The sequence below is a fragment of the Rattus norvegicus genome, chromosome 17 (assembly GCF_036323735.1).
Source record: "Rattus norvegicus strain BN/NHsdMcwi chromosome 17, GRCr8, whole genome shotgun sequence".
Taxonomy (NCBI): Eukaryota; Metazoa; Chordata; class Mammalia; order Rodentia; family Muridae; genus Rattus; species Rattus norvegicus.
This window is the reverse complement of record NC_086035.1, coordinates 20,004,153-20,029,762: the sequence shown is the minus strand read 5'-3', so window position 1 is coordinate 20,029,762 and position 25,610 is coordinate 20,004,153. Positions and strand designations below refer to the sequence as shown.

At 42.8% G+C, this 25,610-nt stretch overlaps 1 protein-coding gene across 10 annotated transcripts in view; it reads left to right on the top strand.

Moving 5' to 3' along the window:
• Nucleotides 1-25,610, top strand: part of Jarid2 (jumonji and AT-rich interaction domain containing 2) — a 180,382-nt gene that overhangs the window by 133,836 nt on the left and 20,936 nt on the right. For all 10 annotated transcript variants that reach the window (XM_039096474.2, XM_017600709.3, XM_017600710.3 and 7 more), the window contains 3 exons: nt 213-382; nt 9,667-9,843; nt 20,030-20,265. In XM_039096474.2, the coding sequence (XP_038952402.1) occupies nt 213-382; nt 9,667-9,843; nt 20,030-20,265 (583 nt within the window). The remainder of the gene's footprint in view (nt 1-212; nt 383-9,666; nt 9,844-20,029; nt 20,266-25,610) is intronic.

Below are 25,610 nucleotides of genomic sequence, written 5' to 3'. Positions count from 1 at the left end.
TATATCTCCATAAAATACAGTCCCCTTAGGTGGCTTTAACGCACTGCTATACAGGCTGTGGTTTATGGGAGACATATAGAGCCTTAATTAGTAAGAGTTTGCTTGAAAGATTGTCAGCTTGTTCCTCCTGTGTCATGGTTTTATTGCTGCATGTGGTCCTGTATCCTCCCGTCTCTGCTTAATTTAGCTTTAATTTTCTTTTGTTGTTGCAGGCCCAGGCTGCAAGCACAAAGGAAGTTTGCTCAGTCTCAGCCGAACAGTCCCAGCACAACTCCAGTGAAGACAGTGGAGCCTTTGCTGCCCCCGCCAGCTACTCACATTTCTGACCTCTCTAAAAGGAAGCCTAAGACAGAGGACTTTCTTACCTTTCTCTGCCTTCGAGGTAAGCTTCGTACAGATGGCACTAACACTGTCCTCTCAGATCAGTTTGCTGTTCGGTCTGAGGGCAGGTTTTTATGTTTGCTTGTTTTTTAAAGAAAGAGCATCACTGTGTAGGGCACACTAGACTTTGTGTATATGAAGATGGATTCAGATTCATAGAGATCTGCCTGCTTCCACCTTCTGAGTGCGCTAGCTAAAGGCAGGCAGGCGCCTCTGTTGCTTCTGCAGTGTTTTTACTTACTTAAGAAATACTTCAAACAATTTCATGTGTACGCCATCTAGACTTTATTTTATTTTGGTGTTTGAGTGTTTTACTTGTGCAAAACCTGTGCACCACATGTGTGCAGACAGAAGGATGTTGTATCCTCAGAGATTAGAGTTACAGATGGTTGCTTGTAAGCCACTATGCTGGGTGCTAGGACTTGAACCCATTTTGTTTACAAGAGTAGCTAGGGTTCCTAAATTTGGAGAGATTTTTGTAGCCCACTTTCTTGTTTATTTGTTTGATTTTTCAAGACAGGTTTTCTCAATGTAGCCCTGGTTGTCCTCTAGCTTAGAGGCCTGCCTTTGTCTCTAGAGTGTTAAAGGCATGTACCACCACCACCTGGCTACTTTTTGTATTTTTGAAAGAAAGTCTTAGTGATGTAGTTCTGGATGACCTGGAACAACAACTGATGTTCTCTAGACCTGTCTCAAAGTCTGAGAAATCCAACCCCCCCCCCCCCCAACCCTCCCCCATCCTCCCCTCAGGTTCTGGTATTATATGTGTAAAGAACTAGCTAGGAAAGTTATTTTGGTGTTTGGAAAACAGAAATTTGTTTTGAGGTCGTGGGGATTAGTTATGTGAACATTAACAAGAATGTTGAAATTTTTTAAAGGGATTTTCTGAACGACAACAAGCGTAGCAGAACCTGTGTGTTTGTGTACTTGCAGTGTTTTAAAAATCCTCTTTCCTCTGTTCTCCATGGTTGGTCAGGGTTACACAGTAAAGTTAACCTGGATAAAATTACCAAGCACACATTAAAGACTTAAGAGACCCAACTTATACCCAGACACCTTTGCTGTAGAGCTTCAAATGAAATTTGGTGTACCCTGTGGATTTTTACTAGACTCCTTTCCTACTTCGCCTACAGATTTTAGATCTGAGCTATCTGAGTCACCTTAGTTTTCAAAGTCTTAGTTTAGACCCTGTATAAAGAGTGTACACTCTGGAAGATGAACGCTGTACCTTGCCTGTTTTGGATCCTGGGTGGAGGGAAGCATTATTAGAAAAAGAAATGGAAAATTGAATTTTGATGAATGTATGGGTTGTGTAGATTATTTTTATAATGTGTTCCTTTACTAAATTGTATTTGAATTTTAAGTTACAAAAACTGTTAAACTTTTTAATGCATCACGAAAGTGTCTTTTTACTTTTTTTTTTTTTTTTTTTGTAATGATTTTGGAAAATAGTTCTTTCCATTTCTCACTGTTGATTGTATCCTGTGAATTTTTCACTAAGCAAACCTGTGTACCTATAGACTTAAAATTTCTTAAGGTAGTAATGTATTGAATCTTGTGGAAGTCATGGAATTTGTCTAATTATAATTCACATTGTGAGTTTGGCTGTTACGAACAGCTGTACGTAAGATCTGTAACACTTTTTGGCAGTCTTAACAGTTTTAGTTTGGAAACCTTTTATTGTTTTTAGTCCTGCTTTCTTGTCTACCTGCCTGCCTGCCTCCCGTGTTCTGTTTCTCATTTCCCCCTTGGACAGTAGGAGAGAACCTGCTCTTTTCTCCTTTACTGTGCATGTTCACCCGCAGCCACTCTCAGAATAAATAGAGAGGTTATTTTGTTCTCTGAAAATGGAGACGCAGGTAGCGTGAGCTGCCTGCTTATGGTGCTGGGAGGAGCAAGAAGGAAGTATGGAGCGCCCAACTTTGTGAATAGTAAAGTCTGTGATAAATAAAAGACATGGAAGGCATATTTTTGGCCAAAGTCTTGTTGTTTATGTAGGCTTTCAGGTATTTTTTTTTAAGTAGTTTGGAATATTAAAGAGACTTACCTGTGCCATGGGAAAGGCAACGATTAGATTCTTCAAACCTTGTTTATTACCTATCAATGATGAAACAAGAGCCAAAGATGATGAGCTCTCTTCTTGAACACACACACTTATTGCTCGGATCCTATCAATTCAGTTTAGGTATTCTGTAGTTAGTATAAATACCATGTAGTCATTTTAGTTGAAAAGCTTTAGAAAGTTAAAACCTGCCAGTCTCAAGACATTGAGGGACTGTCAGCCCAACTAGAAAGACTCGTTTCCCTCCTGTACTTAATGCCATTCCCTAGAACTTGCTTCTTAAGGAAGTGGGGTGTAATAATGAGCAAGTGGCGCAGGACCTGAAATGGTGGCCTGCTGTGCATATATCTTTAAATAGCTGCTGTGAAGGGCTTGGCATGTTTTTTGCCAGAGGCATAATTAGTCTCTTTCAAGGGTACACGTGGGGACGAGAGCCTGCATGTGTACTGTGAGTAGCAACCCAGCATCGTTGCTGCATTTCCTGTCGCCAGTCTCGTTATTCTTAATGAGTTCTGTCTTCCTCTCTTTGTCTGACTCTAATTATTAAGAGATTTAAATGAGCCTAATTCAGTAGAGCAATAGTGGTTAAAGTGATTCTCTTATTTACATTGTCTGTTTTGGGGGCCCTGCAAAGCATGGGGGATCCCCAGAGGAGACTGAGGAACCATACACAGCACTCAGCTCATTCTTATGACCATGGCTGTCACAGTGCACCCTCCCAGCTCTGCCCAGTGAAAGATATCTTGGGGGTCTGAAGGGGGAGTTCCCAGTACACATTCTAATTTAGCCATTGTGAAGCCAAGTTGTTTTCTCTGGGGCCTGACTGCCTTATTTCCCCTGTATGTCTTTTGGAATCTTCCACTCTCTGCTGTCACTCCCCTGATGGCTAATTCCTCCAGTCTTTATTGAACTTACGTTCTACAGCAGACATGCAGAAAGCAGCTTGGGCACTTAGGTAAAACAGACTGGATGGTAAAGGTTTTGTGGACATGGCAGGGAAGGGCTGCACCTTCCGTCATAGGGATTACATAGGGAAGGAGGCATATTTAAGTGGGCTTTTGTCAGATATCAGAAACCTTTCCTGGAAGGTTCTGGGACTGGGGAGGAATTCTTCAGAAATCTCTGCAAGGGATTTGTGTGTGGTGGGTGGATCAGGGCTGCTTATTCAGAAGGCCAAAGGGTAAAGCGAATTAAGTTAGGATTTGGACAGGTCTCTAGGTTTTGAGTGAATTAGGAAGATGGTCCTGGCAGTGAGTGCTTCAGAAACATGATTGAGGCCACAGGGAACTAGGTTAGTTTGGGCCTCAGGAATAAAGATGTCTGTGGATTGCTGTTGACATAAACTCCTCTCAGCTTGTTTCTTCATGTCTAAAGTGGGCATTCTGGTTTCTGTAGTCAGAGTTGGTAGAAGTTAAACTAGAGGTAATGACTGTAAAACAGACCCAGTGACTGCCTGAGAGGCAGGCATCTAAGCATATTTATCCGCTGTTTTTACCTTGAGTTTACAGAGAAGACAGGGTTAGATTGGAGATCAGTCTGGGCAATCTCAAGAGCATTCTCAGATGCACTGTCTAGGTAACGGGAGGAAGCCAACCAGTAGCATTTTATCTGCAGACAATGCCTGCCCCTCCCTGGAAGGCATCCATTTACTACATCTTTGTTCTATCACTGGCCTTGAATGTTGAGAAGGAGGGTTGTAAGCAGGGCAAGTCTGTCATGATTTAGCAGTCACCATAATAATAGGAAATTATCTGCAAGAAAGTAATTAATCTCCCAATTGCAAGAACATTGAGGTTGCTACTCGTGAACTATCCTTTTTTTTTCCTTTTTTCTTTCTTTCTTTCTTTCTTTCTTTCTTTCTTTCTTTCTTTCTTTCTTTCTTTCTTTCTTTCTTTTTTTTTTTCTTTTTTTCGGAGCTGGGGACCGAACTCAGGGCCTTGCGCTTGCTAGGCAAGCGCTATACCACTGAGCTAAATCCCCAACCCCACTAGTGAACTATCTTAAGCAAAGTGGGAATAGTTTTTGGGAAGAAGACAAGCTGTCTTAGAGTGATCCTGAGTTTGGGGTCATTTCTATGACATATTCTACCTTAGTTTCTGAGCATAGAAACTCTATCAATGGATTTCAACCTTCTTTGCTGGCTTCTTCTATTCCGTTTGCCCTCACGCTGGTCTGACATTCTGTGCTTACCTAATGTCTTAGTTCTGCTGATGCAGTAATTTGTTTGCTAGGATAGTTTCTTTGCTAATAATGAAGGAATCTGGAATCTTGAATTTCTTGATCTTTGAAGGATGACTCCTTTTATAATTGCCATGTGACCTTGACTCTTGATGTTCAGTGTGGCTTTGGGCCAGCTGGCCTCTGTCTGACCATGTATGCTTTGCAAGAAGTTAAAACCCATTCTCCTTGCCAGGCGGCTGGCCTTGTTTCAGTGGTATATGTCTCTGATGCCTCAGTGGCTGGAGAAGCTTGTAGTGTTTGTCGTGCTTCTGGAACTCATTGGGAGAAGGTCTATGAGGGCAGGGGACAGTACGTACAGTGGAAATCTCTCAGTGCTAGCATTGCTGTTGTGTTGGCCAGAATCCTTGCTGCTACAGTAGATTTTAGCCTCTGTGCTGTTCTGAAGCCGCTTGTGCCTGTGCCCTGTAGGAAACTGTTTATTGTCTGTGGGAGTCTGAAAAGGCTTTGCATAAATCATGTTCAGACTTGATGGTATATAGTAATTGGAAGTTGGAAAATCTAACTTATTTCTACTTCTCAGTCTTGTGTGTAGAGCTATTCTGGCTGAACACCATCATAGCTATTGTGTGGTGTTGGTTGTCCATTCAGTTAGCATTAAAAACCCAAAGACTTATAGGAACGGTCGGTCTGTCTGTCTGTCTGTCTGTCTCTGTTCTCTCTCTCTCTCTCTCTCTCTCTCTCTCTCTCTCTCTCTCTGTGTGTGTGTGTGTGTGTGTGTGTGTGTGTGTGTGTGTGTGTGTACACATGCTTGTGTATATACACATTCTCACTCAGTTGATGGCATTGATGGTTGAACTTTTTGAGCCAAATGGGAATAGTTTTTGGAGACGAGACAAGGCTTTTAAGGTTCCTTTTGTGAGGCATGTTCTAGAGTGATTTCTGCCTGTGTGTGGAGCTACTGTACACAGGCCATTAGGGAAAAGTGCTACCACCTCAGCCTGTCTGCCATGAGGGAGGAAATGGTGCTCATTGCTCTTAGTGCTGAACCCCTTGTCTTTCAGGACCTGGAGATAGAACCCAGGCCTCATGCAAGGAATTTGCAATATGACAGTTAGATGGACAGCACCCAGTGAAGATGTATTTAGGGCACTGCCTAAGAGGTACCTTAAGTTCAGGAAGTCCATGCTGTTTTCCTCAAAAGTCTTAAACAGGTTTATGAGTTCTGTAGCAATCTATTACTTTTTTTTTTTAAAAAGATTTATTTAACCCTAACCCCTAACCCCTAACCCCTAACCCCTAACCCCTAACCCCTAACCCCTAACCCTAACCCTAACCCTATCCCTATCCAGGGCTTCTTGCTTAAGCTCTGGATGCCATGGAGACCATCTTCATGGCTGGCATGGCATGAGTGACAGGCAGTTCCTTTATCATTAAGGGTGTGTTTTCTTTTGGATAAGCTAACCCCCTACCCCACATATCTGGTGGTGTCTCATTCGTACTTGAACAATTTTTCAATTTAAATCACTGCTGTAAAATGGAGAAAAATCATCTAGAATATGATCATAAATCACTTTAAAGAAAACCAATAGCATGTAGAAGATGTGTGACTTGGTGGAGAATTGCCCCCCGGGGATTGTAAAAATTGAACTGGAAATTGCCCCATCTTCTTTTAAAGGACCTTCTGCATCGTAGGTTTCAATGTTGGAGTAAACGTAGAAGCGTGTGGAGCAGAGTGCAGAGTGCATGCACATCATTGGGTAATCTCTGTAGTTATTGTCGTTTCTTAGAGCTTCTGGTTTTATGGAGCCATGATGAATGGCAGGTCATTGGGCACGCCCTGTTAATGTTAACTAGGTCACCTAAACGACTATACAAAGGAAGCCTTTTTGTAAAATGGGGGAAAAAACAAAGGGTCTTCTAAGAGCAGCAAGCTATGTTTGCTTGCTAGCGTTAAGAATTGTTGGGGGAGGGGATGATGATAGCTAAGGAGGGCTTGACCGTTGAGGATTCATAAGAGGGGAAAAAAAAATCCCACTTTACAGAAACCAAAGCCCAAATTAGAAAAAGTTAGCTTTTGGATTAAAATAATCTTTGCTGTGGTTGTGACATACCACAGTTTGATTTTTGTCCACATGAAAACATTTGATTTGTACTTCAGTAAATACTGTGGAGACATTGCCAGCTAATTTTAAAAAGTAATGAAATACAACTTTGGCAAAGCACAGAAGCATTCTGTAGTCTCCAATCCCTCTATCTGATCCAAAGCTTTAAAGAACAAATATGATAATGCACTTGAATAATCAGGAGAGAAATACGTGGCTGGTGTAATTTTAGCAGGCTGCTATTTATAATCATTGAATATGAATCACTTCCTTGCTCCACAGAAAAGTAACTACTCTCCTCCCTACACACCTAAGCCTCCAAAACATTCTCCTTCACGGTTATCTCAAATGCATGGCTGTGAGGGAGAGCAGAGATAATTTTGAGTGTTAAATTAGCACCTCTCACTAACTAGTTAATGTACTAAAAAGGGCGTTGTTTGTGTCATCACAAGATGCCACTCTGAGAATTGCTTGTCTTATTATGCCTGTCTTGTTCCCAGTGTCATTGCTGTACCTTTGCAGTGGGTGAGTCCTGCCCTGGGAGGAATTCGCTCACCACCACCATCGTCATCACCAGAATGTTTTTGTTAGGAATTGCCTTTCTCCCAGATTTGCCTCCCTGTTCTCGGTTCCCTCCCCTATGTGCCTCGATCCACAGGTTTATAAAAGGTTTATAATGAAACAAAGTTCTTGCTCAGGAAGGGACGGGCCTTTTTGTACTGAAGAATGAATGATTTTCCTTAGCACCAGTGGTATGGATTCATACCTGCATTGAACATTTGAAATTTGTTTTCTGAGATTACTCCTCTAAACATTTTGCGCGTAAAAGAGAGACCCAGACGTCCTAGGTCAGTAAGTAGGAAAGGAGGGTACTTTTCTGAACTGCGTATCTTCATGCCTTGACTGTTTAGCTCTTTATGGATATTTTCGGTCATTCTGGAGTGGAGTTTTTGGTCTGGTTACCAGGTTGTTAACTTGCAGATGAGCAGGGCAGCAAGATTCAGGACGAGATTCCTAGTTTCGGAGGGGAGAATGCATCACAAGACTAGTGTTTCTTATGTCAGTCTGACAGAGAGGTTAATGACACGCACAGATTCAAGGGCCAGCCCATAATGAAGAAGTCTGTGTCTGCTTTCTATATGAGATGCTTGGTGTTCCTGAGTGCCTTCTCCTAAATAAGGAAGTATTAGTACTGTCCTGAAATGCAGGCTATATCCAACTTAAGGGGGCTCTCTTGTGGTAATTGAAAGGGTGGTTGATAGAGGGGAGGCTGATGTCTGGATCCCTTGATGACTTGTCACTGCTAGTGGCTGAAATCTGCAGCTGGAGGCCAAGTTTCTAAGAAGCCCCTGGTGTAGAGCTGTGTAGGACTAGCAGCACAGGAAATGTGGCTATTTTCTATTCTTATTTTTTATCTCACTTTCTTTACTCTTATTTGAGAAGTGGCTCTTCAAAGCCAGTGTCAGATTTCAGAATCTTCCTCCAGTCAAGAATCTGATTCTAAGTGATATTGAGAAAAGGTCAATCAAAACAAAACAAAACAAACAAAAACCAAAGCAAAGCCAGGAATAACTTTTGTCCGGCCACATGCAGCTTCACTGGGGTCTTTTGGTAGCCTGCATCCCTCTGGCATTAGGTTGCAAAAGTAAATGTCAGATAATTTAATTGGAGTGCAGTGGTTCATCATCCCACCCACTCCCCTAACCTCCAACTCCTCTATCCTCTTCCCCCAGATTTCATGTAGCCTATGATGGCTTTGAATCAGCTCATGATGGCCCTCCTGCCTCCAGCACTTGGGAATTTGACTATTGGTGTTAATTAGGAATGTTTTTAAGCAAAGAAAAGAGGAAAGCGATTTGCCTAGTTATTCCTTTTGCGGTTTTCAAGTTAGAAAAGGAAGCCTTGTTTATTTGTGGCATATGTCTGGGCATCATTTGAGTGCCTACTGCTCCTGGAGTCCATGAGAGGCAACCACATCCTTAAAGAAATGTTGCCAGCCTCAGTATATGTATGCTGCAAATAGAACTTGGGTTGTGTAAGAGTAGCAGATGCTTTTGGCCATTGAGCTGAGATTTCCTTTTGTGATATTCATGGGGAAGTTATCCAAATGTTATCTGCTGGTACTTGGTGCTGGGTAATGGGGAAAGAACCCAAGGTTGTTATCTTTGCATTTTTTTTAATAGCTTCTGGTTCCAGAAAGTATACCAATTTTTACATTGTATTTCCCTCAGGATGATTATAAGGGAAAAGTATTGGACGTGACCTTCCTTTTTATTTTTACTATGAAGAAGGCAATACCTGAGAAAAGAGGCCAGAATGTAAAAGGAGGAGTGTGGTTGGTTCTCTGCATAGTTTGCTTAACTACTGAGCCATGTCTCTAGCCCAAGGAACTTATTTTAATATTATATATATTCATTCTACTATATAACTTCAGAGTAGTTTGTAAATATTTAAGGTGTTGTGGAGGGAGGGCAAAGTCTACACCTGACCATTATATTAAGTTAATAGAGTGATCTTAAAAAGGCAGTTCAGTTCCCTCTTCCTCCCTCATCAATAATTGATTTCTCTCTTATTTCCATGTTTTAATATAAATGCACGGTGCATTTAACATCATGGGTGGTGTTTTCCTTTTACTCACATTGAGTCATTCATTCCTTGCTGATGTTTGTGGTCTGTTTTCTGTGGGAATAAGATAAGATTCTTATGTTTTTATGTCCTTCTGGGGAATTTTTGTTTGAAAGTGGTAAAGGATATAAATTGGGTTAGGTTATTCTTCATGCGGGAAAATAAATGTAAGAAGTGGTAGCACCTAGCAGTGGTGAATGGTTTTGTTTTATGCGATCAGCATGCAATTAGGGTCCTATCCCCTTTGCATTACTCCTTCTGGAAGGGGTGGATGTCAAGATTGGTTTTGATGAACTACGTATGTTAACCCATCAGGTTCTCCTGCGCTGCCCAACAGTATGGTATATTTTGGAAGCTCTCAGGATGAGGAGGATGTCGAGGAGGAAGATGATGAGACAGAAGATGTCAAAACAGCCACCAACAATGCTTCATCTTCGTGCCAGTCAACCCCCAGGAAAGGAAAATCCCATAAGCATGTACACAACGGGCATGGTAGGTTCACTGTTGAGGCTTATAAGGGGCATTGTGAGCCAGGCTTTGGGTGAAAGCTGAGAAAAAATTTGAAGGGTTTCAGACAGATTTTTTTTTTTTATTTAAAGGGTAATTCAGGTACTAGACTCTTAATGAATAATGACCTTAGTACTTCAGCCCAAAAGTATTCTAGATGAAAATGAAGATATTCTATGTGATTGTGTAATCTATTATTATTATTATATCACACATGAATGTAGGTCAGAGCAAAACTGTGGAATCAGAGTTCCATACCTTTCTCTGTGTCCTGTTGAGTGAACTCGGCCAGTCAGCTTGTATTGTGGGATAAGTGTCTTTACCCACAGATCCATTGTCTAGGCTCCGTCATGGAAACAATGACTGAGATAGCTGCTTTCAGTAGCCATTCAGGTTCCAGTGCGTGGGTGAATTGTAAGGGGTGAGAGGGCTGTGGGATTCTACCCAAGAGTGCACTGATAAGAGCCTGGGATTTCAAACATGCAGTCGTGTGCCTCCTTGCAAGGACCTGATGGGCTGTGACAGTGCAAGAATCAGGGAAGTCTAAGGGATTATTACCTGCTTAGTCAGACAGATGCATTGGGTATTGACAGCAGAAATACTGAGGGCAGCCCTGGTCCCCTCATGGATGAAGTGAAAAAGGAAAGCTAGTGTAAGGCTTCACATGCTCACTTAGAATTTTTTCTAGCAGGAAGATGCTGGGTAAGATTCTTGTCACTGTGTACCAGATGATCCCTCAGATTTGTTGACTCTTGTAAGAGACAAATTGGGGCAAGCATGCTGCTTTTCACACGTTTCTATTGGTTTTCTTGTCAGCTCTCTTTGTATGCTCTAGTGTTGAGACATTTGTGATCTGTGTGGATGGATAAACTCACTGGGATGCAGAGATAAAGGCAGGGAACACAGTTTAGTGCAGAAGAATTTTATCTTTACTTTTATTTTTAAAAAATCTGGTACGTGAACAGACAGTCCCTTTTCCTGATTGACTATGTCTGGGAAGTGGAGTTCTGGAGTGACTGTTGGACACAAGTCTCTTGTGTACTGGCTAGAGAGAACAGCCAGGTGTCTTTGCACCTCTTCTTAGGGATGAGCGGGTCAGCAATCTTAGATTAAGAATCTGGGCCCTAACATCCTACAGGATTCAGCTGGCTTTATTATGAAAACATTGCACAAGTGCGCAGCTCACAAGTACTTCATAAGCTATAGTATATCCTAATTGAAAGGGACTTACTGGGTAAAATACACAGTTTGGAATGACTTGTACAGACAGCATCACCTGATTCTTTGGTTGCAACTTAAGGGTTATCATAACAAATAGTGACTCCAGGGATTTTCATTTTGATAGCTTATCTGTTTCTAAAGTAATATTTCATATATAGACTCTCAGATGATGTGAACAGTGGAAATATATAATAAAATCAAATTACTAAGTATGTCTTTATTATAAAAGTTAAAATTTAGAATTTTTTAGGGTTTGGAAAGTATTCCTAATTGTTTTATTCTTTTCCTGTTTTAACACGTAGTGTTAAGTGGAGTAGATGAGGAATTGATGAGTTTGTGATGAATTTGGCTTTTCCTCAATATTGTTGCCTTGGCAAACCCTTTGTGACCTTCTACAGAATAACTTGGCAGGAGTTCATTAGTTAAATTAGTCAAATGTCTTCTTTCTTCCTTTAAAGAAACCGGGAAGGATTATTCTGTTCTCTGTACATCATTCTCTGCAAGTGGCTATTTCTCAGGAGGAATGAATTAATTGCTTTCAGCTTATACCAAGTGCATATATGTCGACTAAAAGGCAATCGTTTGGACCAGCGTCCTGTATTCATGTATTGTCATCCCTCCTCTATCTGGAGTGGTGGTCCTTTTGAGAAGCAGGGCCAGGGTCTTTGCCTGGCCGAATGCTGGTCCAACAGCAGGTGGCCATGAGACAACCTCTGCATCTCTCTTCAGCATGTGGCAGTTACGCATTGCCTGGTAAGGCAAACGATTATAGGTGAAGGAGGAGCAGTTCTTCCTAACACCCCACCACATTTGAGACATTGTTTGTTAACAGACCACTTGTAACTAAAATATGCTTTAGAAGCCAAGCCACTTCTAAAATTGTCTCCTTAGATGGTTCTTTGAAAGATGCCACCTGTCCTGTCCTTAGGTTTTGTTTGTTTAGATATACCACATTTGCCTCTGTCCCATAATTGGGTCAAAAATCTGGACTTCCTAGATTGGATAAGAGATTTCTAAGTTTATGTGCCTCAATGCCTTGGCATGTACTGAGAATTATCTGAGGATTAGCAGGCACTGCTGAGTCCTGACATTGTCTACCGTACCTCAACTGCTTTGTGAGGTATAAAATGTAGGTCTCCTGGAGTTGCTGCCAGCTTAACCCTCTGATCCCAGGTTCTTCTCATGCTCCCAAGCGCACACTCAGTCAGTGTGGGGATCCCAGATTGATTGGTGGTGGTGTTGTTTTGACAGCTCCTAAGGGAGTACCCAGGGACGGGGAGAGCCTCTTCTTGCTCTGGTACTTTCTTGTAGCCACATGACACTGCCAGGTATTGATTTATTGAGGCCACAATTTTTCTGTTCCAAAACACTTGATTCAAAGAAGAGGTACAGTTGTGGAAAGAAGTTTCAGGTTATGGGGCTCCTCCTGGGGTGGAGGAGAGCTCTGTGAGTGAGTTATAAGATGTGTAACTTAAAACTACAACCAATAGAACCATCTGAGACTAAATAATGTGCCTGGCTCTTGGTATGATTTTAAACAAGTTGAAGGCAGCTCTTATTTTGTGTTCTTATGCCTTAGGATTGTCCTAAGTCCCTAACCAAAATACCCTGACAGGTAGAAGAAGCACATTGTATTTTACTGTATACCGTCTTTCAGTGTGTTTTTAATATGAATATTATACACTAAACTGCTCGAAACTACGTAATTGCAGCTTTTTTTGGACCTGCCTTAAGGACAATCTTCAGTTATTCAAGTCTTGCTATTCCCAAAGGCATAAAAAGTTTTTTTTGAAAATCACTTGTCAACCTGGATAAACATTGATGGATTCTCGGTGTTTATTTGAACAGCCTTGAAGTTTAGTCCATTAAAGCCAGTTCTTCCTGTCTCAGATACACCTCTGTTATTGCATATTCCCTTAAAGACAGAATTGGGAGGCTGCATCACATGCTGTTTAACACGCGTCAGACCCAGTAACTACCAGGCAGTGACTGTCACATTGTTCTTAGTGGGGACCACCATGAAGACAAACTGTACCTGACCCATGGTTTGCCTTTGTTTCTCTACCAGCTTCTCTATTTCATCCAGGCAAGTTTCTAGGCAAAACCAAAGTACTTTAACGTACACTGGGTCCAGAAATTGGCCTTGCATCATGGATGGCATTGGGGGTCCAGGAGGCTGATGTTGCTCTTGTCCATATGAGCCTGGAACATGGAATCTGTTTGCCATTGTTATTGCTGATAACACTCTCCCTCAGCCTTGGTGGCTGTCCTGCTCTACCTCAGCCCCAAGAAGTACCAGTGTGCAGTTGACAGGTGCATGTCCTGCCTGTGCATGTAGCCCAGGGCTTTGAGGGTACCTTATTTGTAGGCTGCCTTGAACTCTGAGTCTTCTGCCTTTATCTGCCAACAGCTTGGGATAATAGGCAGATGCCATCACATCTCCTGCCCAAGAATTACTTACTTCTGCCTGTTTTGTTTTAGCCAGACTGTGGATTGAACTCTGCCTTGTTCTAGGCAAGCATTCTACCACTGAACTCTCCATGTGTGTATGTGGATTTTATTGAGTCTTCTGCATTTTGAAAGCCATTTTTTTCTAGGTTTGTATTTTTATTCTGAAAATGTTATTTATCCTTTGTCTTACATTATAGATGGCCACATTTCAGTGTCTTTCTCCACATTTCAGTGTTGTGATTATTTATTTAAGTTCAAGGTGAGCCAGAATTCTTATCATTACCTCAGTTGTGTCTGCCCTTTTAGAACACATTATCTCTTGAATGTGAAGTTTTATAAAATCCCGAACTGTAGAATCACTATTAATCTGTTCTTTACAAGTTAATGCTCCATCCCTTTTGTGAATAATGCATGAGTCTTACCTGTTTTCTTGAGTGAAATGCAGAAGTCTTTCTGCACAGCAGGTCCTCCCCATGGTCGTTTTGGTATTTTGATGAAGGCTAATACTTTGAAATGGCTGTCCAGGCCAGGGCTCATCAGGACCAGGAAACAGGGACAAACCGTTCAATTTGGTTTATGGTGTTTCTGTGGTCCTGACTATACAAAATTATATTAAGAACCATTAAAACTTGATATCATGAGTTACTTGTAACATTGGTAACAAATATATTCAAATGACTAATATATCCTGCTCTATAGTTATCTTACATCATTGCCCATAATATATTCCCATTTTTAGATCTTTGGACAGTGGAAAGCAAATGGTGATGTTAAAAGTTTTCCATACATTAATTCTTGTATATAGACTCTTGAGCACACAAGAGCACTTGAGAGACATTGTAAGTTCCAGGCCAGTTAGAGCTGTAGAACACGGCCTTGTGTGTTGTGGGCAGAAGGATAATTAATACAAACCAAACCACACACATTTCTCCCCTCTTAGAATAACTATCTTTTGAGTGAGATGCCATCCCAGTCTGGTGTTGCAGATACAGTAACCGTTATAACTTGATCAGGGTGAATCATTTTGGCTTGGTGATGGCTCTAATAATGATGAGCAAAGGAACTGTCCTTACTAGTCTGCCTGCTTTTAGTTAGCCTGGGTTAACTACTGAGTTGTTTCTGGCCAAGGCAAACCAAGTTAGAGTACCCACAGGCTGGCCGACTGTCCCGTTGTTTCTGACAGTGGAAGCTCAACATTGAATTGCGTCCAGGGGAGCACAGCATCTGTACAGTAACAAGTCAGCCAATTGCTGGGGCCAGTGCCTTACTCAGGTCAGGACACCTTGCAATAACACGAAGAAGCTAACATTAAATGCCTGGCTTTGTATCACACGCTTATCGTGGGTCTCTTTACTTCCTGTAGTACACTCAATGTTTTCCTCTACAGCGACTCTTCCTCACACCTTATTTAAAGGAGTGGTATTTGTCAGGGATATTGTTCTTGTTAACTTGACCTGTATCTGTTCGGTCCTAAAGGCTTCTGTGTCTATTCTTTCCAGCTCACCTGCTGTTCTTCTGCAGGCAGGCCCAGGTTTCAGGGTAGCCGTTCTGGACTTCTTCTTTTTTTAAAGATTTTTTAAAGATTTATCCATTTATTCTATATAAGTACACTGTAGCTGTCTTCAGACACACCAGAAGAGGGCATCGGATCTCTTTACAGATGGTTGTGAGCCACCATGTGGTTGCTGGGAGTTGAACTCAGGACCTCTGGAAGAGCAGTCGGGTGCTCTTAACCACTGAGCCATCTCTCCAGCCCTGTTCTGGACTTCTTAATCATTCGCATCAGCTTGCATGTGAGACAGGGAGTAGTCTCAAAAGGTGGAGTAACAAATATCAGACACGCTCTTTTACTACACACCTAATAACGACTTGCCTCCTGCCATTTGTCCTGCTCATTAGGAGTAATTACTAAGATAGGATGTGAGACCAGGTTGTTGACTTTGTCAGCACTCTTTAAAAGAAACTAATTTTTTTTTTTTTTGTCAAATGTGCATCTTTGCTAGGGTAGCAAGAACGTTAAAAAAGATCACCCTTGTGATATGTGCATAGAACATAAGACTTTCTATATACTTGATGCAAAATACTTCAGCAGATGAGGGAGGCAGCTGGTTTATATCCTTGAGGGAATTGGGCATAGATGTGTTGGTAAATCAGGGAACTGGAAATCCAAATCTGAGACCTTTCCTTGTATGTGCCGGTTTTATTTACATAACCCTTTTAGAGGTTACCTTAAACCTGCTGAGAGCTCCAGGTTTGAACCGAGCTCATGGACAGCACCGTTCATGTTGGACCCCAGGGAGCTATAAATGCGAATTTCCTCGTGGAAATGAAGCTTTCCACCTCAAAGCTTATCCTTGCACGCAAAGACATAGCTAAAGAAACTTCTTTTTACTCCTCATTTGATGGAAATCTTTCCCTTTTGAGAATGAAGTGACCTTCAATCAAATATCAACCTGAGGGTTTAAAGACTTTGTTATGGTGTGAAAACACTTGTCTATAGAGCATTTAACGTTCAGAGTAAGTGTATACAAATCAATATATCATTCTCTGTTCATTAACGGAAAGCTGTTTGTATCCCAGGACAATACAGTTTCCTAATATGGCTCGCTATGATGGGTGCCTAAAGATACTAGGCCAATTATTTCTTTTAATTGGGGACAGTGTATAAAGAACTTCTTTACACCGATGCCTTTCTGTCTCATGCTCACAGAAAGTGGAGTTTTCTTTTTTTAACCTCTCTTTCCCTTCTCTTCCTTTCTTGAAAATCTTACAAATTAAGACAAAAGATAATTACTTGGAGGAATAAAACTGGCAGGTTCCCACGACACTTAAAATTAATGAGCTGTTGAGTACAAAATATACCTTGTCCTTGGCTTTGTCGTCTTTTCCCAATCACTCCTTTCTTCTCATTTAACACATGGTATGACTTTTTGGTTATGTTTGGTGTTGGTGTATATTGGTGCTATAAAATAGCATGAGGGTTACAGCAAGCTCATTTGAAAAGTGTCTTTTGTTTGCAAATCAGAGTTTCATTCCTCTTTCCTAGGACATCTTATTAAAATACTTGTTAGCAGGCATAAGTGTGTTAATGGCACTGACCTGCCCCCAACCCTGCACACCTTCAGCTCTGGCTCCAGGGTTTTGCTTTCCAGCCTTTGGCATTAGTAATTGAAAGACCTCAAAGTCTATTCTATTGAAATCATAGGATTGTGCCTCTCCCCTTTAATTTCAGGCAGGGGAGGACCTTCCTTTTCTAGGTCAGGAAGACACTGCTGTCTATCCACATCTTAGACCTGGTTTTTGACCACGCACGGTTCACTCATTTACAAAGTAGTGTGATATTCGTAGTTTAGACTTTAGGCCATGCACAACTAACCCAATTCCCAAACTTTTTTTTTCCCCACCTTGAATTGTCACTGTAGTAAGAGATAAGTATATCTTTTCTTCCCCAACACACACACACACACACACACACACACACACACACACACACACACACACACACACACACACACGCTTGGACAGGTAACAGACAAGTTCACCATAGTCTGTGGTAGTATCAAATCGGGTAGAATCTGGGGTTAAATTGTAGGTGTGTTGAGGTTTATGCAGAGTGGTAAATGTGGCAGAGTTAATGAACTCCTATGGTGGAGCTTGCTCGGGCCATTGCCCTTTCAACATGGTGATGACTTTTCCTGAAGACCTGTCTACAGGAACATGTTATCCCCTCCAAATGAGAAATCCAAGAATTAGATCACATGCCTAGTAAGAAATACCTGAGCCAGGAATTGGACTTTAAATACTACTGCTCTGAAGAGGATAAACCCAGAGAATCTCTCGGAAAGTAGTAACTATAAAAGTATTGCTTAAAGAAGTATATACTGGGAACGGTTAGTCTGAGGGGAAGTACGTAAGGCAGCAGAGTTCGGGATGTTGGGAGTTGAGGACAGCTGCTGTGAGTAAAGGAGCCATGTTCTTTGCTATAGGACATTAGTGAGCATCTTGACGATTGGTCACCTTGATGTGGACTCCTCACAGACAATATTTTCATTTGTCTCAGGCAGCTGTAAGCTGCAGATGGCTTCTGACAGTGGCTACTTACTTACACCGAGAGTAAATGCAGCCATTATAGCTGCTCCATTTCCCTTCATCTAGTAGCATCTTGTCCAATAGAGGAGCAGTAAGACACCTTTGTTTCTGCATCCAAATTCTGTCTGAATATATACAATTCTGGTCCTCGAAAGACCTTTGAGGTTGCTGCGCACAGTTAATCCAGATGTGAGAAATGTGGATCCTGTGCTGTGCAGAAGTATTAAATTATGAGGAAAGGCTTAGAATCAAAGTTAGATTGGTGTAATTTTGGAAACATTGTGAGCTATGGAGAGCTGTTTGTCAACATGACTTGAGTTCACAGTGCTGAATCTGTACACATAGAAAGCAGATCCAAAATGGATGTTCTCACAAAATCAGTAAAAATGTTGAGGATATTGAGCATAAATCATAAATCTGTGTATCATAATGTATCATAACTGGTAGGTTATTTGTCTGCCAGAGAAATGAGCCATTTCAAGCCAAATGCAGTTTTATTGGGAAGGTGATCTCAGAGGCAGGCGAGTTCACTGGCCCCAGGGAAGGTCTCCATGGAAAGGGAGGGAAGAGAAAGGGGTGGAAAAGACCAAAATGTCTGTCCGCATTATATAAAAAAGAAGAGTTGGGGGTAGGGTTTGCTAGGCAGAGACTCGGGGATGCTGGGAGAACTTGGAGGTGAGCTGTTTTTGATACTTAAATTAGGCACCTGTCTCTTGCCTGAGCGTCTGGAAGCAAACAAGAACCATAAACATAATTTTCAAAGATGTGAGGAGGGAAAAAGAAAATATGTTAGCAATCTCCAGCATGGGGGTGAGAGCTTCTTAAACATGAAGTCAAAGAGACTTGACATTTTAAAAGCAAGCATGGCACCAGAATAATACAGAATTAGTATGATGATGCCGTACATGGTGACGCTGAGCAACGTGTCATGCTTTAAGCCTGTATCTGAGTTTGAGGGCAACCTAGTCTACATCTCCAGTTCCAGGGACAAATGACAGAAATGCTTGCAGCTCAGAAGGTATGTGTCAGTTGAAGGGCTTCTCTTTGTGAAGGTTAGAACAAGCGTTGATGGTTTGCCATTCTACTACCTATATGAAGAGAGGAGTTCTGGGGTGGGGTGGGTAGTGTAGAGAGGTTTCGGCTGTGTGAAGGGTTTGAAAAGAAAGTGTGGCTTCATCTTCATCTTCTTGTTATATATAGGTGACCCTCTGCTGGCAGCTGGGTACAGTGACCTTCATAGTTACAAAACGAAAGACAGCCCTGCTTGGGTGGGGACTTATACCTTTTAATTCCAGTGTTCTGAAGCAGAGGCAGGCAGGCACGCCTTTGTGAGTTCAAGGTCACATCTCTACAGTGAGACCCTGCCATAAAAGAATCAAGAAATAGTCCTACCAACATGTTGGTGAGGAGTTGAGATAGGCAGGTTCCAACAACACAAGAAAACCTCACGATTTCAGAGGCTCGCTGAGAACACTTAGCTTTTGGGTTTTAGGAAACAGATTAATGATTCTAAAGATTTCACCTGATAGTTGAAAGGATATTAGGTTACACATTTATGATTGATAAATGATTACTAATATAAGTGTAACTTATCTAGGGAACCGATTGCTGGTTCTGAGTTTAGTACTGGACAGATAGGCATGGATTAGCCCCACCTCCTTAAGAGCAACCACATGCCTCACTGACTGACCATCTGCAGCGTAGCTCTGCAGGCCTCACATGTGTGCCTTCAGACGGCCTTAAGGCCTTCTAGTGATATCCAGGTGGGTTTGGTCTTAGACTGTGACCACATTCAGATGGTCCTAGACATGAAGCTGGGCTAGCGATGTAATATCCAGTCTGGTCTGGTGCTGCTAGGAATGAGCGAATTCAGCAATCTGCCCGTGCTCCCATACTGAGAGATGATTGAGGCTAAGCTCTGCATGTCTCTAGTTCATTTTCTTCCTGATGTTACATACTCTGCTCACACAAGCTTTTCCATGACCCAGTCCCCTTGTAAGCTGAGGAAATACAAGGTCACCTTCAGGTTTAGTACTGTTGATAATCTCTGAAGAAAATTTTCTATAGTTTTCAAATTTTAAGACAAATTTTTGAGACAATTTCAATATGTCCTAGAACTTTGTGTGTAGCTCAAACCGGTTTTGATTTTAGGGTTGTCTTGCTTCCTGGGTTTTAGGTACGAGCCACTATGACTTACTGCCTACAGTAGGGAGTTTATGGATGGATTAAACAAGATATAGGAAATAAATAGTTCTTAGGATATATTAAGTGTTTTCAATCAGCTTTCTCTCATTGCATGTTCTTAAACATTTGAGTGCTACCCATTTCCCTGAGAATGGTTGAATAGTTACATGGCTTGGCTCCTCTGCTCAAGGTAGTAACGTCCTATCCCCTTCTCCTCCTCTTCTAGTTTTCAATGGCTCCAACAGGTCAGCACGGGAGAAGGAACCTGCTCAGAAACACAGAGGCAGAGAGGCCACGCCCGGGAAGGAGAAGCACAGTGAGCACAGGGCTGATGGCCGGAGGGAGCAGGCTTCAGTGGCTCAGCCCACAGCCAACCCGCCTGCGGGCTCCTCGACCAAGGGGCTCGCCGCCAGCCACCAGCCTCCCCCTTCACATCGCTCGGCTCAGGATTCACGGAAACAGGTAGGTAACTGTCAGTGAAGGGAGGGCTCGCTGGTATTATTGCACGCGGTGCCCAGCTCATTGCTCAAGGTGAAGATAGCGCGGGGGTCATCATGCCTTTACATTGAGGAGCCCCTTTCACCCTGGGAGGATCCAGCTCTGGCCTCTTTCTTCCCTGGACAGTTTGAGCTTACACAGTTTCCACACCCCAAATGCTGCCCCGCCCTTGCCTTCTCCTCTGAGAGGGACCCCCACCCCCAAGGCATCACCCCATCCCAGCACATCTAGCTCTGGCCTATTAGGTACTTTCTCTCCCGTTGAGGGCAGACAAGGCAGCCATGGAGACCAAGCTGAATACTGCTTAGTTTGGGGCACAAGATGAGATAGATACTGACCCTAGACAGACAGACCAGTTATGCTTTCTAGTGACGCAGGCATGTAAAATACTGTTTCCCAGTCTGATTGTAAAGTCCTATACTAATACAAAGCACAGGTCATCTTTTCATAATTTTTTTAAAGAATTATGTGAATTTGTGTTTTGCCTGCATGTGTATCTGTGTTAAGATGTCGAATACCCTGGAAGTGGAGTTACAGACAGTTGTGAACTACTTTGTGGATCCTGGGAATTGAACCTGGGTCCTCTTGAAGAGTGTCAGTGCTCTTACTTAACCACTGAGCTGACTCTTCGGCTCCTAATTAACAAGTCACCTTAAGACTAGAAATTAGTTTGTATCTCCAGATTATTTACTTCTTGCCCCAGAGATTCATGAGAGTGGCTCGTGGTTTATTTTAAATTTCCCTAGGACCATTGCTGCTCCGTTCCATTAATCATGGGTCTACTTCAGCACGCCATATCTCAGCAGTAATTCATGTCAGCGTGAGGTGTAGCTTGGAGGTGTACATCCTGTACCTTTGGCCTGGGTTGTTTTTGCCCCTGTTCCATGGTGGGTACATACTGCCTAATCTTGAAGTGGACTATTGCTGTGACTAGGTTTTATGACCAAGGTCACTCTTAAAGTAAAAGTATCTAATTTGGGGCTTCCAGCTTCAGAGGGTTAACCCTCATCACCGTTGCAGGGATCATGGTGGTGCACAGCCACATGCTGCTGAGGATGCAACTGAGAGCCTTAGCTTGTTCCTCAGTAGGCAGAGAGTGGCACTGCGTATGTCCTTGGCCTTTGATATTCAAAGCCTTTTCCCATTCAAACTCCTACTCCAACAAAGTCACCCCTCTTAAACCTTCCCAACATCCACCAACTAGGGATCAAATCTTCAAATAGATGAGCCTACTATAGGCCCCTTTCATTCAGCCCAACACAGAACCCATCATGGAGTGCGCTGACGCTCCTGTGTGCTGCCAGTCGTGGCTTCTGTTCTTGGTTTGGATACGGCAGATATCTAGAGTCTTTCCCAGGTCTATTAGAGGTAATAACTTAGATCTTCAAGTCTGAATTTTGCTATGACCCTGATCTCCAGGAGCCTTGGGGATGGGATCTTCACCTCCTGACTTTATTGTCGAATTTGAGGTTATCATACCAACCCTCTCTCTCCATAGGGACCTTGTGAGAAATGAAAGAATAAATGCGTGACCATCAGATAGTGCTCTCAAGATAAAATCAGTTAACCAGACCATAGATCCCTTTATAATCTCTTGCTATAAATGATTGGATTCAAGTGTCTGCAGGAAACTCCGACCTTTACCTTCAAAGTAGATTGTAGGAGATGCCGTGTGGTGGCTGTGATTTGAAAGGGGTGTTGCTGAGCAGTGCAAAGTCTATCCTGCTCTGGGGTAGGCACCGTTCTGACAGGAAAAGCACTAGGGAATAGTAGCAGATGGTGGTAGTTACTGCTCTTCTTCAAGGTCCTGGGTCCCGAGACTGAGAATGTGTGACCGCACACTTCTGTGTTTCTCTTTGTATGCAGGGTTTGTGGTCAGCACTCCATCCAATATCATCACAAGCCTTTGGAACAGAGTGTGTGGTAGATGTTTGATATCTGTTCCTATTCTGCAATATGGCCTTCATTAAATACAACAGATGCTAGCTGATGTGGTATTGCCAAATGTTTGGGGTTATCAGGAGAGAGAGAGAGAGAGAAGGTCTCACTGTATAGCTCAAAATAGCCTGGAACATGTGACAGTCCTCCTACCTCAGCCTACTGATTGCTAGCATTACCTGACCCCTCAGAAAGCGTTTGAAATACTAGTTTGCCAGGAGAGTCAATGAAATTCATAGTTGTATGTGATTAGTAGTCAGGGATATTTGGTCACACCAACTATGTCTTACTGTTTTTGGCGAGGTTAAGCTGTAACACTGAGGAGGAAGTTGCTGTCTTCATGACCAGTCTCCTGGTGCTCTTGGGAAGATAGCTGACGTGCAGGGTCACAGGATGCTTTCTGTGGAAGTGTACAGAACCTAAATGGCCCGGTCCCTCAGGGGCCAAAGGATTCAGAATGTCAATTCTGGAAAATAAAATTAGGAAAAAAGCTTTACAAAAGGTAGGTTTTCTATTTCTGTTACTAGACACCATGATCACTGCAGCTCTTATAAAGAAAAGCATTTAATTAGGGCTGGCTTACAGTTTAGAGGTTTAGTCCATTATTTTCACTGTGGGAAGCAACATGCAGGCAGATATGGTGCTTGATTGGTAGCTGAGAATTGTACATCTAGATTGGCAGGCTGAGTAAGTCAGCCTCATGGGTGAGCCTAGATTGAGCTTCTGAAACCTCAAAGCACAATCCAGGTTGTATACTTACTTCCTCCAGCAAAGCCACACCTCCAGAATGCTGTTCCGGCTGTATGGGGCTCATTTCATCCAACCATTGGACTGTGTGCTGTCCCTGCAGGGTGTATTATGAAGAGGTCTTGCCCTACCTCTACAGAGGCTGTATGCACCATTTATAGCTTGCATTTGCCAGGTTGCCTGTGTTGTGGGTACATCACGGTCTTATAAGAACCCAGGTGTTCCTTCTCTTTGACCCTGCTTTCTGTCTGGAGTCTCCTTTTTAATGACGCCCACTCACATCTGTGCTCCTTGTCAAGCTCACTCTCTCCCTCTAGTGGGTGAGCTGAGGACTTAATCTTGTCCAAGCATCCATTTTCTGTTAAGTAGCGTAAATCCTTCCTGTTCACCAACATTAATTAAGCACTAAAAATTGGGTTTTCTGTCATTAAAAAACTAGTCAAGGAAGAATACTTGGAGTCCTTGGGTTTCATTTCCTTTTTCTCTCTTTCAGTCTTAAAGAATTTGTCTCTGTGTCCCTAGAATCCTCACCAGAGCAGAGACATAGAAAGCTGTCCGCTGAAGATTTTGTTCTTAATGTGGTACATGAGACGCTGGTCCCTGTACAACGTCCTGTGCTTCCCTACAGTGTGCAGCTTAGATGACTGAGGCAGTCTGTCCTCAGAGCCGAGAGCCATAGTGACCGGAGGCTGATAGAACGTCATTAATGCTTAAAGGTCTTCCTTCCCATGAGCTTTGTTGGTTAAATGTTGGCTTCCAAGAGACATGTATATTCTGGGAAGGAGGTGTCATTGTGTGTAGGTGACTGGCTCCACATTTCATCAGAAGAAGGGAATCATTTGAAGTTGTCAGATTTTCTGTAAAAGCTTGTGCAGTGGCTGGCTTGCTGGCTGTACCGCGCACATACACGGCAAAGCACTTACCAGCTGAGCCATCTTTCAGCTTTGCACATTTATATCTAATTCATTGCTGTCACATTGCTCCCTCTCTTCTGGTCAGTTACCCACTTTATTGCAGATCCCCTGTCATATCAGTCATACTTACTGGCATGGTGGCTGGTTGGCTCAGTCTCAGCAGTCATGAGGCAGAGGCAGGTGGGTCTCAGAACTTGGGGCTAGCCTGGTCTACATAGTGATTTCTAAGCTAGCCATAGCTATGCAGTAAGGGCCAAATCCCACAGTTTAGTACTGATACCTCCCACAATTGCACCTCCCAAGAGGGTATGCATTGTCTCCAAAAGTTGGGGGAACTCCAAGACCAAGTATGGGTGTTGACTCTTAATCTATTTCATACCAAGGATTTATGTTTTTTACTGGATTATAGATAATTTTGGGCCTTTATAGAACACAGATCTGACAGTCTCCTGTGCAGTTCTCCCCCTGCCCCATGTGTTGGTGTGGAGAGAGAGGTGTGTGAAAGTTCACTGAGACCTTGTTCAGCAGTTTTTCAAGATGTGGTCCATAGACAGCAGCAACGTATCCCAGAAGACCTGATTGGAATTCTGAGACCAACAGCCTCATTACATCTGGAGGGGCGTTATAGACCTGAGGTGTGGGGCAGTGATCTATTTAGACAAGCTACGGACCTTTAATTTCCACTGCTGGTTTGGATGCCTGCCAGTTTGAATTATTTCCTTCATCCTACCAAAAACTAACAATACTTGTTTCCCAGGTAGCCTGGGCTTATCACCCAGGTCTCTGTCTGTTGTCACAAGGTCAGACTGATCATCATGATTCAGCCTCAGCAAAACAAGCCAGGCTCCCTGACTCAGCAGACTTTGGGGAAGAGGTCTTTGGTTTCTGTAACTGTGTGCATTTTATAGGCTCTTTTGGAGATGGTTGGTGTTAGCTGCTCTAAAACCCTGTTTCTTGATTTTTAATTCATGTTGTAGAAGATGCCCATGAGACTAAATGTAACACAGCTCACAGCTATGCTGATTGGTGTAAAATCTCCCACCCTGGGACGGATGAGTCTAGCACCTCATTGTTCTCATTTGGCAGTCAGTAAGCCTCTGGGGGTTCGGGTACCAGAACCACACTGTCCAGTCTTCGTGAATGAGCCAACCTTTTGTTCCACAGAATTCTCGGTGTTCCAGACTGGCAAATGGACAGCCAATCCAGGACAGCTGCCTCTGTTTACCCAGTTAACAGAAACCCATGCGGGGGCTCGCAAGGGGCAAGAAAATAGAGCACCCATTTGGCTTCACAAAAGAAATGGAAGGGTCCAGCCTGCGTCTAGTGAGGCTGTCAGTGCAGGGAAGTCTCGGACGGAGAGACTGAGATGCCTGTTAACAGTTTGTAGACAGGCCTGTCCGCCTGGCCTGTGAGTCAGCCACACAGTTAATATGGAGTACACAAAGGAAACAGTTGCTTTTGGAACAGGGAAATGTATTTCAAAAGTTATTGCATACTTGTCTCAAATGACCAGCAGCATCTTGCTGTTGTAAGTTCGTAGATAACCGATGGGTCCATAGCGAGGGTCTTTATTATGAAGCCCCAGGCTTCCTGAAAGAGCCCTGCAAAGAGATGTCAGTATGCAGACACATGAGGCTGAGCCCTAGGCGGGCCTGCACAGCCTGGTGCAGAGTGCTGTGTGTGCTGTGAAGGTTGTCCTTCTGCCCTCAC